The sequence below is a fragment of the Chaetodon auriga genome, chromosome 8 (genome assembly GCF_051107435.1).
Source record: "Chaetodon auriga isolate fChaAug3 chromosome 8, fChaAug3.hap1, whole genome shotgun sequence".
NCBI lineage: Eukaryota > Metazoa > Chordata > Actinopteri > Chaetodontiformes > Chaetodontidae > Chaetodon > Chaetodon auriga.
Genome location: NC_135081.1, coordinates 18738630 through 18753191, shown reverse-complemented (window position 1 = coordinate 18753191; position 14562 = coordinate 18738630). Strand labels below are relative to the sequence as shown.

At 44.0% G+C, this 14562-nt stretch overlaps 1 protein-coding gene across 1 annotated transcript in view; it reads right to left on the bottom strand.

Moving 5' to 3' along the window:
* ephb6 (eph receptor B6) overlaps positions 1–14562 on the bottom strand; it is a 36217-nt gene that overhangs the window by 19443 nt on the left and 2212 nt on the right. Inside the window, exons 2-3 of the mRNA XM_076737552.1 lie at positions 6892–6956; positions 967–1239 (exon numbers count right to left, since the gene is read on the bottom strand). Of these exons, the coding sequence (XP_076593667.1) occupies positions 967–1239; positions 6892–6956 (338 nt within the window). The remainder of the gene's footprint in view (positions 1–966; positions 1240–6891; positions 6957–14562) is intronic.

Genomic DNA, 14562 nt, shown 5'->3' with positions numbered 1-14562 from the left:
TAACATGGGCGTAACATCAATGAAAATTGCATTTTACTGCGCTTAACGATTCCATCTAAAGGTTGTTGGCCTCAAGCGGTGATTAAAAAAACAGAATAATGAGAAACATCAGAGGAATTAGCCCTTGTTAAATTTGATTGTGATCAGACACACCTTAATTCGAGCACTTTACATTTCCAATTCGGCTATTTTTATGAGGACGCTGAGCTGTATCATTAACATTTAACTCTTAGCTGATGAAGACTATTGTAAATCCAACTGTTGCATCTGGTACTTTAACATAAATGCCTAAAATAACAGATTTACAAAATAATTTTAAGGTGTCACTGGTTTATTTCTATATTTATAGCTACATGGAGAATTATGTCCTTTAGTGTTAGTGGTATTCATCCAGTTTAGAGATGCGAAATATCTGATTATGCTAACTTAACAAGCACTTTGAAAGCATTTCATCTGATGTTATTAGCATGACATGCAATTTAAGGTCGTGTTATTTTGGTAAAAACCTAAATCTCAAGTAAACTTACACGTTTGAATTTGGTGATTTAGAAATCTCTATTTTGTAAGAAACACTTATGTTAGTGTGTAATTAGCTGAAGTTTGGTTTTACAAAGAGCGGCTGCTGGACTCTTGGCCCATCAAAGCTGGATGCTCCGTGTTCACCACCAGGTAGAAGTGAAATGTAGGAACTGATTTACGCTTTCAGCCATGTTGCACACTGATCTGTTTTTGTCCTCCCTCCGATGGGAAAAACATTTGACTGGTGAAGTTAATAGCTGGGAATGAGCGTCTCCTGCACTGCAATACTGCGGATTCAAACTGGGGAAATGTCTTATCTGTACTTGTCAGACTTGTGTCGAGTATAACTTTCTCCTGCTCTTAATATAACAAGATATTTATTATGTAAATACAACGATATGGTAATTGCATGGTGATTGCAATGGAGCACATTCAGTGCTGTCTCACCTCAGCTACCCAGGTCCTCTCCAGCTCTCTCTGGGTGTCGGCTTGTTTGTAGAACAGGGTGAGCGTCTCTCGGCAGGTGGGTGACGGTGATCGCAGGCTGGCGCAGTCGCGCACCGAGAAACGCAACGTGACAAACACCCGCGGAGCAGAGTGGCGGTACAGGAAGGGCGTAGCCAACCAGTTGTCCTGCAGACGGGGGTTTTGGTTGACGTTGCAGACCTCGAAGGTTCGTATGAGCTTCCCCCGGTCATCCAGGACGCTGACCTCATCCCACTGAGGGAGACAGAAACAATACCGTGAGCTTGTGGAAAGTCAACTTGGCAAAAGAAAAACATGATCTTAATCAGGGAGCTCTTGAATCAACCTGTATAAACTGTAAAACCCTGGCGCCTCTCTGGTCTGTCGGCAGTGATGACGTTTCCTTGTATCTTAAAAGACGGTTTATGTGCAGCAAAGTAAATACTGAGCACACTGCCGGTGTTGCTGGCATGTGGGTCGAGTCCTTTACTAACATCACACACTGATGTTTGACATCTTCATCCTTAGATAAGTATAATAGAGTATTTGTTTTGTCCCCATATTAAACACACACTGGTACTGAATCCACAATTGGAAATCTGTTCTTTATTGTCCCCACTGATGTAGGTCATCTCTATGTCCTTGTTACCCACAATAGACTTTCCACTGTCTAATTAGGTAATCAATGATTATGAAACCAGGAGTTAATTAAACCACTAGAGCCATTAATTCAGAGCATAACACATTTCAAGTGTTGTAGACAAAATTGTAATGATCAAGAGCTAATCAAATATTTATATGTAAAAGAAGTGAAGATGTATATATATTCTGTTTCATGATTATGTGCACTGCTCTGTGCTACGCTGTCTTTTGTCTCAGTGCACAGTGCGACACTTTGTCTTTTCTGCTCCTCGTGTGAAAATGTTCAACCGGCGACAGGTGTGAAATGCTATCAGAGGCAAAGCTGAAAGGGATTCTGTCGGCTCTTCAGATCAATAGCTATGACTGAACAAACAAAGACCGACTGTGGATTAATTAAAGGACAACTGTTGGTCTCCGAGGGTGATGAAACGCTCTGTGACGTATGAGATGTCTGTAGGAATATGACTGCTGAACTCCAGCATCTCTCAGCCCAGAGAGCTCAGAGGTCCGTCCGCACACGACGGACTGAACGCTGCAATAAAGATTTCTACGACAAATATATTCTAATTTCTCTTAGTATTTAATGAGTCGCACCCAGATGCAATGAGGTGAATGGATTTCTGCGTCCACTTCCATAGATAACCTGCTGATTTTTGCCACTTTGGTTTCCCATGTTCGTGGTCTTAGTTTAGCATTTCATCATCGAGGTTTTTCAGAAAATATGTCTCGATTTGTCAGGAAAACAGACAGAAGACAATGTGGATGGTTTTCTCTCTTCAGCACAAAGTGTCCAGAGCAACGAGGACATTTCTGAAAAGACATGTTGATGCTTAATTCCTTACAATTCATTTCATTGGGCGGATTGAGGCGGACGTGTCAGACAAATGTTTCAAACTCTCAGCAAAAAACATGACAAAAAGATTGAAAGGAAGTAGATTCAGCCAGCGAAACAGACAAACTAAAGGTCAATGACGGCATTTTCCACTTCAATATGTTAGCGGTGTAATCATGTAATGGTAGAATTGGCTTGAGAGGATATAAAAATTTCATGTCATGATCATCCTGGGCAAAATAATTCACAATGTTATCCAGCTAATGATCAAAATATGCGTATAACTCTCAAAATGGCACTGAACCATACTGGAATCACTTTACCTTTTATTAAGAGACAATTCAAAATAAATCAGGAAATCAAACAGGACTGTATGTTAGCGATGTTCGCTTTTTCAAGTCGCCCAGGTGAGGATATTCACGATCATCCCGATGGAAATTTACCACGATCAAGGATGAAATCTCACACTGCCTCATCCCCATCGTATAGTAACAGTGACTCAGTTTTATGCGACATGTGGTCAGTTATTCTCTTGCACCAGTTTGGCATTTGCATGTATCATTGTTCTCATGTGACGGGTGGTGGACACTTGTGCGTCTGACTTGTGGCAGCTGTTGTGTAATAAAATGAGCAGATTTTGTCAGATTTTAGGGAATCTGAATACTTGCAGATGTACAATTCTATTTTACATTCATTTATCTGTTTTTACGTCCTTTCTGTTACACTGGGTTGTGCCCTGTAGGCAGATAAGACCTATGAAGTGAATCAGTATCTGTATTTTTATCTGTTTTTTTGTCCATTCTGTTCTCTCTATGTAAATCACTCGCTTGGCGTGTGTGATTTCTTTCTTGCAAAGCACCTTGAGCTGCAGTTCCTGTATCAAAGGTGCTATACAATTAGAGTTTGTAATTATTTTTATTTTTACAAATGGATCTGGGTATGAGTTGTACCTTCATGGAGAGAGAAGGAGCAGCACAGAGACTCGGCTCTGAAAGAGTCTCCGTCACATGAGTCGAAATGTAAATGTAGGCGCAGAGCTTAGTTTCACCAATTATACAGTACGATGCCTCCAGGGATGAAAAGGCTCTGCTTTAAGCTTGTGTAGCCCTGAGTGACAAGCAGGGCCTTTTCTGTTGTAACACAGAGGAATTATGTATTAGGCCTCATCATCATTATTCTCCCTGCAACAATAGCAAGAGGACAAAAGGTCCTGACACCCTATCAGGGTGCTTTTGGTGTGTGTGTGTGTGTGTGTGTGTGTGTGTGTTTCTGTGTTTGTGTACGTCCGTGCATCCCTGCATGCTCATGTCTCTTTCTCTGCGTGGCTCTGACAGCCAGTACGAACAAAAATCTTTGCAGCAACACACACGAGAGAGTGCATTCATATTTGGTCAAATTGGAATAATGATAAGATCAGTGAGCAGATAGAAAGCGTCTGAGGCGCCGTCAGTCTAATGGAGGGAAAGGGCACGTTTTCTCTCTCCCAGGCTGTGATTCACTCTGTCAGACAGGAGAACGAGGGGAATCGGATGGGGGGGGGACAGCAGAGGGCACATGGTGGGATGGAGGGATGCAGTTGGGGAATAGGGTTAGAGAAAAGTGAGGAAGCAGTAAAGAGAGAGAGAGAGTGTGTGTGTGTGTGACAGTGTGAGGTGGCTGCAGTAAAAGCCTGACCATGTGGACTTTCAGGTACTGAGAGTAGCCGCTGGTATCAGTGTGTGGCATCGCGTGCAGTTTGCTTCTGTACCTTTGAGAAAAAAAACAAAAACGCAGCATTCATTTGTTTTCTGACCCCAAACTAAAAACCCCACCTCCCCTCCTTCCTCTCTCCTCCCGCTCCCTTCCCTGTTTCTCCCCCTTGTTTTCTCCCTCTCTTAGGAAGAAAGAAAGAAGATCAAGAAAAAAAAAAAAAAAACAGGGCAGATTGGGGAGGAGGGGTGGATGAAGCGTTGGAAAGCAAAAAAAAAAAAAATAGGGACGACTCATCTTTATGATTTAATTTGAACCGAAATGCCAGAGAGCCAGAGAGCAATCTCTCCAGTGACGGAGGGCAGGGAGGGGCAGGGCCTCGGACACGACGCACACACCGAAGCACGAAGAAGCAGCGAGCCGCACGCACAGATACCCCGAGACATATGCATGTGCACACACACAGAGCAAACACACAGTGGAAGAATGGCGAGTGGAAACAAGGGGAGGGAAAACAGCGAAGACGACGGTAGGAAGTCGAGAGTCTGCCGGTTTGACACTGAAGGGAAATAGGGGGCAGAGAGGAGATTGAGTTGGGGGATAAAAGGATGAATATGAAGCAGAGACCCACTGGCTCTGGGACTGTGAAGGGCAAAGGGAGGGAAGATTAAAAGAGAGAGAGAGAGAGAGAGAGAGAGAGAGAGAGAGAGACGCAGAGTCAAAGCTTGTCAGTACATTAAAAGAATGGAAAGACGGCGCGAGAGCGAGAAGAAGCAGGAGGAGAGCACAGCAAAGAATATCCACAGACCCTCGAGCAAAAGAAAAGATGGGATGTGAAGAGAAAAGTGAGGAGAGGGTTAAAAAAAGAGCACACACACACACACACACACACACACACACACACACACACACACACACTCAAGCACACATACACACAACTTCCCTCTTTCTCTCCCCCTCTCTTGGTCTGTCTTTCTACTTCTCTCAGCTCGATGCCCCGGGTCAAATAACCATATCTCCATCTCAGGAGCACTTCTCATCCAGGGACCATAAAGAAAAAAAAAAAAAAAAAAACTCATGCAACACACAAATGGATGGGCTCCTATTAGCATCGTGATTCACAAACACCTCACACACAAGGCCGTAATTAATCACACAACATGTACAATTATGGCCGAACTGGAGGCAGGACTGGGGTGATAATGACGGCGGGTGAAAGTTATAGTTTAGCGTTAAGTTGAGATAAAATGCTTGGCGTGAGCGTGTATGCTCTCCACATGTGAAAATCGTTAGCATATACAAATGTAGCATTGAGCTAATCTTATTTCAGGCACTGTGTTTCCTCTGTGGTAACAAGGACAAGTCCTGTCCCACAGCTTCTCACATTGTTCGACTGATTATCTCAAACGTGATGACAACGAAGACAATGTATGTGTGTAATTATGAGCCATATTAGAACTGAGCCACAATCACTCACAGATGAATGAATTTAACTGACCCGGGAGTTGACCCTAGCACAGTCACGCAAGTACACACACATGCACTCACACATGTCACCCCCCCCACCCCCCCCGGCCACCACACACACACACACACACACACACACACACACACACACATATATATATTTACACAGCTCAAGGCGGTGCGACAACCTTAAATAAAAAGCAGCTCAAGAATGGGAGATCTATGCTTCAATCACTGCAATCTCCTCACAGATAGAGTCCAAATGAAAAAAGCGTTTTAGCCCTCAAGGTTGTCTTACAGGCAAGACGAGACCTTGCTCAGGCTGTGCACCACCTGCCAAAAGCTCCACCAATCAATGTCAGATGCCAGACATTCAGCAAGATAATAACACTGACCTCAACCCTTAACTAAACATACCCGTTCATAACATTATTCCTAATCTTCGAGCTGAGCTCTGTCATTTTCTGCGCGGTGTAACTGTCTGCAGCCGTGAGACGTCCATCAAAAACAGCGGACAAGGTTTTATGGAAACCTGCTGTTTATTTGAATCATTGCAATCAATGCAGCCTTGGAAGACGTGCCAGCTACCACAATGTATACGACAGGGCTCATGCTCGCTTTTGATGTGTTAGGAATGTGTCAACACGGTGAGAATTGCTTTGTATTAACTGTACAGGCTTCACTTTAAAAGGACTTTAAGGGCTTGGACACGCGCGAGCTGAATTATCATATCTACAGAGCAGAGCGCAGAGATCTGTAGGCACGGCTAAGTGTTTGTTTTTTAACAACCAAGCGAAGAAATGTAAATAATATGTAAATATTTTGCTGTCATTATAATCACATATTGGATCTTTAACTGTGACTAACACATAATACTAAACACAGACATAATCATCTTTAATGCCAGCCAAAACTTCATCATTATTTTGATGAATGATAAATTGTTTAAGTCATTTTACATGCAAAAATGTAAAATATTTGATGTTTCCAGCTTATATCTTACACCGTCTTACATTACAGTGCACTGAGCGAACTTGAAAAAAAAAAAAAAAAACGGTGATGAGCTTTTTTCACCATTTTCTGACATTTTAACATTTCTTACGTACAGTATTCTTGTGGTTAATCCCTTTCAGAACAAAGCCCAACGAACAACGTGAATCTAACCTTAAACACAACCATGCGTAACATGTGTGCAACACATTTGAGTGGCCTCCCAACTCGACTGCTTCAGTGCTCCAACAGCTGGAACGCACACTGGCAGCGAGCTCCCCGCTTACCCCCGTGTCTGGATAGGTGGTCCAGCCCAGCTCTGACGTAGACTCTGTTGTGTCCAGCAGCATCACTGACAGGTAAGGAAGCAGAGACAAAGACAAGGTATGAGAAAACAGACAAACAAGTTTAATGCGACCAACAAGATGGCTGTGATTGGGCGAGCGCTAAAAAACAGTAGCAGTCCACCACCGGTCTTTTATCCTTTTGTTAAATAGCACCAGTTGCTGGAAGCCGGTCTACTGTCGGTGGAACAGGTCCAGGTTTCGTCCACATTTCTCTTTGATTTCTCCCCCGTGCAGTAAAATCAGGGAGGACTCCAGCTGTGCACATCTGTCAAACCTAATAACAGATCCTGAGAGATGATGCATTTTGGCACAAAGTTCTGGTGTTTAAAAAATTAAACTGATTGACCTGATGGGGCACCGTGATTAAAGGTCAAATTTCCCAACTTTAAAAGGCCATAACCGTTACTGTCACATTGTGTTGAAACTCAGCGAGCTGATGCTTCTTGTAGTTTGGCCCAGAGGGGACCTTCATCATTTCATGAAGGCCGACATGTTCGCTGATGGTTTCCCCTTTTGTTTCAGGTTTTAACAGACATTTGTTCATTTCCAATGATCGAGGCTGAGAGCACGAGAATAGCGTGACTTTTATGTTGGAGTGTATTTTCCCATAATTTGCTTTTAGGTTTAAGTGCTTTAAAAAGCAAGCTGGCAAAGAAATCTCTCTCTCTCTCTCACACACACACACACAGACACACAGACACACACACACAAAGTGACTTTAATGCTGAGTGCTGCGTGCTGACACATGGCAGCTTCCCACACAAAACTGAAGCCCTTGAATTTTCCATTAGTATTCCAAAACTGTGGTGGCTGCCGTTTCTTCAGTCTGGCTCAGTCTGTGCTCGAGTTGTGCTGGGGAGACGCCGATTGAACGCAGGCCAAAGATTGTCATGCACACAGAGGTGGCGGAAAACATCAGACTTTCTGTTTAGGATGCTCGCACAGACGGAGTTAACGGAGAGAAACACACAGCGCCCGATTTCATCAAGCACAACGCTAATCACCTAAAGGGCTGTAGACACACACGCGGCACTGCGGCCTGTTTGCCAATAAGTGATTCTTCCCGTTGTTGTCGTGCAATTTTCATGCTTTCGTTTCCATTTCATGTCACACACTCACTCACCAGAGAGAAGGAGGCTGTCTCCGTTTCCTCTCTCTGACAACCAGACAAAGAGCGGCAGAAATATTTTATCGGCGTAATCATCACACACGCAGGATGGGATCTGAAAAGGTGCCCCATCTCGCCAAAATACCGGCGACCCGCTGAGACGCCTCGGTTTTTTCTTTCTCAGGTGTGCAGGCTGGCGCACACGCCGCCCGCCTGCTTCTTAACGAATCAAATAAGAAAATGATATCACTTCTGGCTTATGACATAAATTCACCCCCCACCTCTCTGTTCTGACTGTGCTATAAACCGATTTTTTTTTTTTTCTTTTTAGGATTATGCTCACAGATGGAGACCCTGCAAATCTGTCCTCCAATCCTTCATTTCCCTCCTCTCTTTTTTTTTTCTCTCTCCCCTCCAGTCTGTCGGTTTTCACCCACTAGCTTGTCTTCTTGTCAATCTTACTAAATTCACACATTTTTCCGTGGAAGTCCTCCAGGATTCGGAGAGATATGAATTGTATCAAGAGAAGAATACAAATGGACTGTGACAGCGAAGGCTTACATGCAGCCACAAGCATCAGAATAAATAGTTTTTGGTGCGGCGTATGTCTGGACAGCTTGGCGGCTGGAATCGCAAAGCAAATCAGGATAAAATCGGCTACAGGCGGAAGACTAAATCCACCAAGCCAGGATGTCTAAAGCCTTTCAGGAGAATGATGATTTCCATTAGTGACATACCTATCTTGCTTTGTTTGATGATGCTTCTGTGGAGGCTATAAACTCAGTTTATTGGGAACAGCTAAAAGTAATGTGGTCTAACACAACAGTCCTGCTTTAAATCCTTCCATCAGAGAGGTCAGACTGGTTGGTTTTTATTGAAAGTGCTTCAGAGAGGTGTGGATTCAACTTTACGGATGTCGTCTGTGGTATTGCTTTTTACGGAGCGGTGTTTCTATTATTTAGCCTGTCCTCTTCGATATCAGTCAGTGTGTGTGATGGCATGGAAACAGCCTTTCGATTAGTTTTCCAAGTTCTGTGTCTTTTGAATCAGAATCATCCTTCATATCTCAACATAATAAAAGATCGTTATATGTATGAACATGTCATGCGTGAAATGCATGCACTCACATATGTATTCTGACCTCATTAAGCACCATCCTATTTATATCAAATAAGCACACACACGCACACATGCACGCACGCACGCACACACACACACACACACACACACACACACAGCAAATGTGTCACCCCAAATTCAATTAACCCTCTGCTTCGGGGCAGAGTCATGCATAAATAATATATAGCCAACTATTTTGACATGAATATTTATGCCTCTACTATTTAGCGTCTTGTCGTGAGGCCTTGGGGACCACAGGTCCTCACGTCGCCTCCGCCCTCCCCACGACAAACCTGTACATGAGGATTACATGGAGGGGCGTTCAAAGAGCTTCATGCATGTCTCATTGCGTGACATTAGCATGTTGAATAATTCACCGCGGCATCCAAAGACAAGCGTTGAGTGCCGTGTTACACACACCTTTCAAGGGTGAGCTTGGGCTGAGGCACCATGACCGGATCTTGTGTGTGAGTGCGAGAACAAAGTTGAACAAAAGAGAGGGACGTTTGCTGGCAGGTCCACTTGCCATTAAAAGCCCCTTTATTTAACTCTCAGACAGCTGCGCCGCAGCATCTCCGTTATTGGTCCATCTACGGGCCGAGACACTCAAAGTTTGTCCCTGACAGGTTGGAGAAGTGCTGAGTCTGCAATCTGGACCTGAGTGCTGTCTTAATGCACGCTGTCTCTCACGTCTTCCTGCTCCACTCTGGTCTTTTACTTACTCTGCTCGATACCTTTCCCCCCTCTTTCTACCTCCATTCTGTCCCCTGTCCCTTTCATCTCCACCCTCTCTGCATGTGTGTATTATTTATCTGAAAAGTGACAGCGGGGTCGGCATTTCTGTACATTAAATAAGGAGCTACGCTGCGCTCCATTATTGATGCCAGATGTGCTGTTTGTTTGGCTCGAGCTTTGATAGAGAGAAAGGACAGACAATAGAATGAAAGAGGCAGGATTACGAGGCAGGAATGAGAAGAGGAGGTAGGGACTGTGTGTGTGTGCATATGAATGTGCTTCTTTCACTCTTTCCCCCTCTCTTCCTGTCTGTGGCGTGGGTGTAAACACTCTTTTCTGTTGTGCAGAGGTGACCTGCATTAGTTCATGACTGTCCCCGCTGCCACTCGAGTGTTCACTTCAGCTGAGTGACCCTCTCTCCTCTCTCTCCTCTCTCTCCATCCATTTCTCTTTGCCCAACACTTTGTCTCTGTGTGGCCATGCATGCATCGACACTCTCCAGCGCTAAGTGTAGTGCTGTTGTTCACGTCACGCCTCTTTGATGGCAGATGTATGCTCCTTTACCGTGCATTTTCCAGGCAATAGAGCCTCCCTGACACTCAGCAGAGAATTTCATTGTTAATATTAACGCGGGCTAGAAGGGTGTGAGTGTGTGAGCGCGTAATATGACTTTACACCAAAGTAAATGCACCTGCGACGAGCTCACAGAGTCACGGAGCTCACAGGTAACAGCGAGTTTCAGGAACGCACACGTGCGCACACGCTTTCACAAAAAATTCCCACTGCCTGCGAGCGTTCTCGGTAGCGGTCAGGTTGTGTTTTGTCTTTTGTCCACTCATCCACCCATCTCCACCCATTCTTTATGTGCTCCAGATGCTCCCACCCACAGACAGTCAGTCAAGGACAAGGCCCACACCAAAACCATCATTACAAACAACCACAGTGAGAGAGTGATCCGCCAAGACAGAGAGGGAGCAGGAGGAGGAGGAGGGCGGAGGAGTGAGGAAGAAGGGGGATTAACACGACTCCAGAAATAAGCATGCACATGTCAAAGGGAGTTATCAAAAACTCTCGAGCGGTTAAGCTGAATGAAAGTGCAGCTGCAACAAACAGTACTTAAGCCAGGTTGGATGACAGAGGAACATCTGCACTGAACAGGCAGCAACAGGCACAGGTAGGAGGACATTTCACGAAAACTGGCTCTCTTCCTTAATTACAAGACTTCTGCAAAGACTGGCTAGGTTGTTATCTGGGGCCTGCTTCTGGGTAACTACGTGTTAAAGGAACTGTTCCACGTTGTGGGAAAATGCACTAGAAAGGTACCAAGAACTAGTGTTGGCTGAGCGCCGATCGGCTGCACTCGAAGGTGGAGGTTAAAGTTGGTCATCACGGACATTTTCTCTCCTGGAAGGCATTCATAGTGTTGCACTCTGAAAGTGATGAATAAGTTAAAACCAGGCCTACTTTCACACCTCCACACGGCGAGCCAATCACACCCCGAAGTGGGTGTGAATATCGGATTGTCGGTTTCACGGGGGTACATTAAAAAGCGGTTCTGACGGAGCTTACTGGCGTCTTTAGATGAGATCGATACCACTCTCAGGTCTGTTGGTTGCCAGCAGCCAGCAGTCGGTTAGCTTACCTTAGCATAAAGGCTGGAAACAGGGGGAAACAGCAACCCCGGCTCAGCCCAAAAGTAAACTCAAAGTAACTTAAACCTAAAACTCACAAATTAACATGCTCCATATTGTTTCTTTAATCCGTGTAAAAACAGAAATGGAAAAATGACTATTTGTGTTTCTATGGTGGGTTATGTGCTGGAGTTTTTCTTGGTTAAACAAAATGAGATGCGACATGTTAATCAGGAAGTTTTAAAGGTGCTGGCAGGCGTATTTTGTTTCAAATCCAGGCCAGCTGTTTCCTCCTGTTTCCAGCATTTACGCCAAACTAAGCTTACATCTCCTGGCTTCATATTTAGCGTGCGTACATGAGAGTGGCACCAATCGTCTCACCTAACTCCCTGCAAGAACGCGAACAAGCGAATTTTCCAGAATGCTGAACGATTCCTTTAACCTGTTCAGGTATTCCTACACTTCACTCTCCTCTCCTTCGATCAGAGGGCTTCAAAACAGCTTAGACACATTCTGGGTGTATCACAGGCACAGAAAGGCTTGGACTTGTCATGAAAGAAGCAGTCATGACAGAATTTAATGAGACCCAGTAAATGCTGCTGGCCAACAATCGTGTGGAAAAATACTCCTCAATGGTGCTAGAACGGAGAAACTCGTCCCTCCCTCTATTTAAATGTTCACCCATCAAACGAAATCGAGGCTCATTTTCATCGACATCTCCACCCTCAACAGCCACTACGAAGGAATGAGAATCTGAGACGAGATCAGTTTACTATAATCTCATTGTGCCATTTATGAATAGTGAAGCCTTCAACAATCAAACTTTGTTCTCACCCTGCTCAGCCGATGCCAACACGCAAACTGCCAAGCGCAGCTTTAATGTGAAATTCAAAACTGCAAACTGCATTCCACTGTGTCACAGCAGTCCATACCACGTGTTCATCTTTCAGTTACATTTTGGCTCTAAATCACTGCCTGTCTGCACAGGCGTATTATCTGTGACTCTATCTGCAACGACACTGACTGACTCAAAGCAGAGAGTCTTGGCTCGCAGCCGCCTGAAGGCTTCAACCCCTCATATCACAAATGGCAGATACGTGAGTCATTTGAGGGAAAAGTGGCCTAATGTCATTACAGAGCTCTCAACAGCCACAGAAAATGATGTTGCTTTTGAAAATGACATGCAAAAACACGGCTAAAAATAACGCCTGGTCACAGTTAAGTGTTGTAGTGTCAATGATGGGGATGCTGTGACCTCCACTTCCCACCAGCGTGCGATCTCTGTCTATGCAGCTCGGCGAACACGCAGGCAGGAGGGAGGAGAAAAGGAAGCTTTTCAGGGCTGTTGGTGGCATCTGTCCTGCTGCACTCCCACTGTGACAAGCTTGCCATTTATTTTCTTATCACACTTTGTCTAATTTATCATGTCCCGAAAAGGCGGCTTATGACACCCAGGATAAGGATAGTAATCAGCCTCATTAATACCGTCAAATCCTGCCAGCGAGTGACGGCAGGAACGATGGCCCAGATGACCTTAAAGTGAGACCGTAAACATGGCTAAAAGTTTACACAGCCTGGTGATTAGATGCACGGATAACCAGTGGTGGAGAAAGTGTTTTCTGTAAAAAGACTCCATCATCAGTGATTAGTGCGATCAGTAAGTCCTGCATTCAAAATCTAACTGAAGTAAAGGCGCATAAGCATTGGCTGCAAAGTGTACTATCAAAGTGAAAGTACTTGATGTGCAGAAAAATGGTCCCTGTGACTGGTGTAATATTACATATACATCTATTACATAGCTGGAATGGTAAATTGGACAGTTTGATAATTCAACCAGGCTAAGCTCATTGCAGATGTATTGTTATCAGTGTATATATCCCCCAGTGCCAAACTATGTTTTGGCTAATTTAGTTTTTCCATTACATAATGTGTCCCCCAGAGAGAATCGACAGGTTCAATTTCATCCGTAAAATGTCCATTTTAATACGCATCTTTGTCACAGAATAATCTCATTTATCCATGCCAAGATTCTTTATGTTACATGTTTATACTTTAAAAAAAATACCATTGTCAGATTTTTGAAAACTACCAACTACTGCTATAATGTGAAGTATCAGCATGTATCCGTTGAGTCATATCCTTAAACTGGTGTGTATCAGTGCAGAAGTAGTGCTGTTCTACTGCTGTGGCTGGTGAGATATTTACACCAGTGGTTCCCAACATAGGGATCAGGCCCCATGAAAGGGTCACAAGATAAATCTGGAGGGAATTTATAATTCAGTAATCACATTACTAATGCCAGTAAAGCTTGTTCGCTGCCTCACTGAAAGTTAGATGATGGGTTTATCAGTTTGGTCTCTCTGCTTTCAGTTGATAGTGCAGGAGCTGGAGGTGGGGGGGTGCTGCTAACGTTAGCCACGGCTATGCCTACTTTGAGAGTCACCTAGTTTCATATCAAATTGGAGGTTGTGTAACTGCGCAGCTGAAGTTGGGACTTCCACGAAGCTGTGAGCAGTCATCAAGGGTAAACTCGCAGCTGGATGGTCAGTGAATGCTGAGGAATGTGAGGCTGCTGCGACAATATCTCATTTTCTATTTATGCATGTGTTAAATATAAAATGTGACGTGTGGGTTTGGAGGACCTGGACTTGTTTAAATGCACCTTTGATGGTAAGGCGCTGAATAATTAAAGTAACAAGTAATGAGAAGAGATGTGTTATTAATGAAGAAATATAATTACTTTTTCACGGAGTAATGTGTAAAGAATAACTGGTAACACTTAGTATCCTGGAAACATTGGGAACCACGGGTTTAATCTCTAACCAAGCACTGTATTTTATAACCTTGTCATGGTTCTTTTGTAAAATGTAAATCTGAAAGGTAAATACAGCTGTCAGATAAATATAGTGGAGTAGAAATGCACAATATTACCCTCTGAAACGTGGTCAGAGAACACCTGCAAAACACCTGGTTTGAGTTTCACACACAAAAAAAAATCATTCACACATTCACATTTTG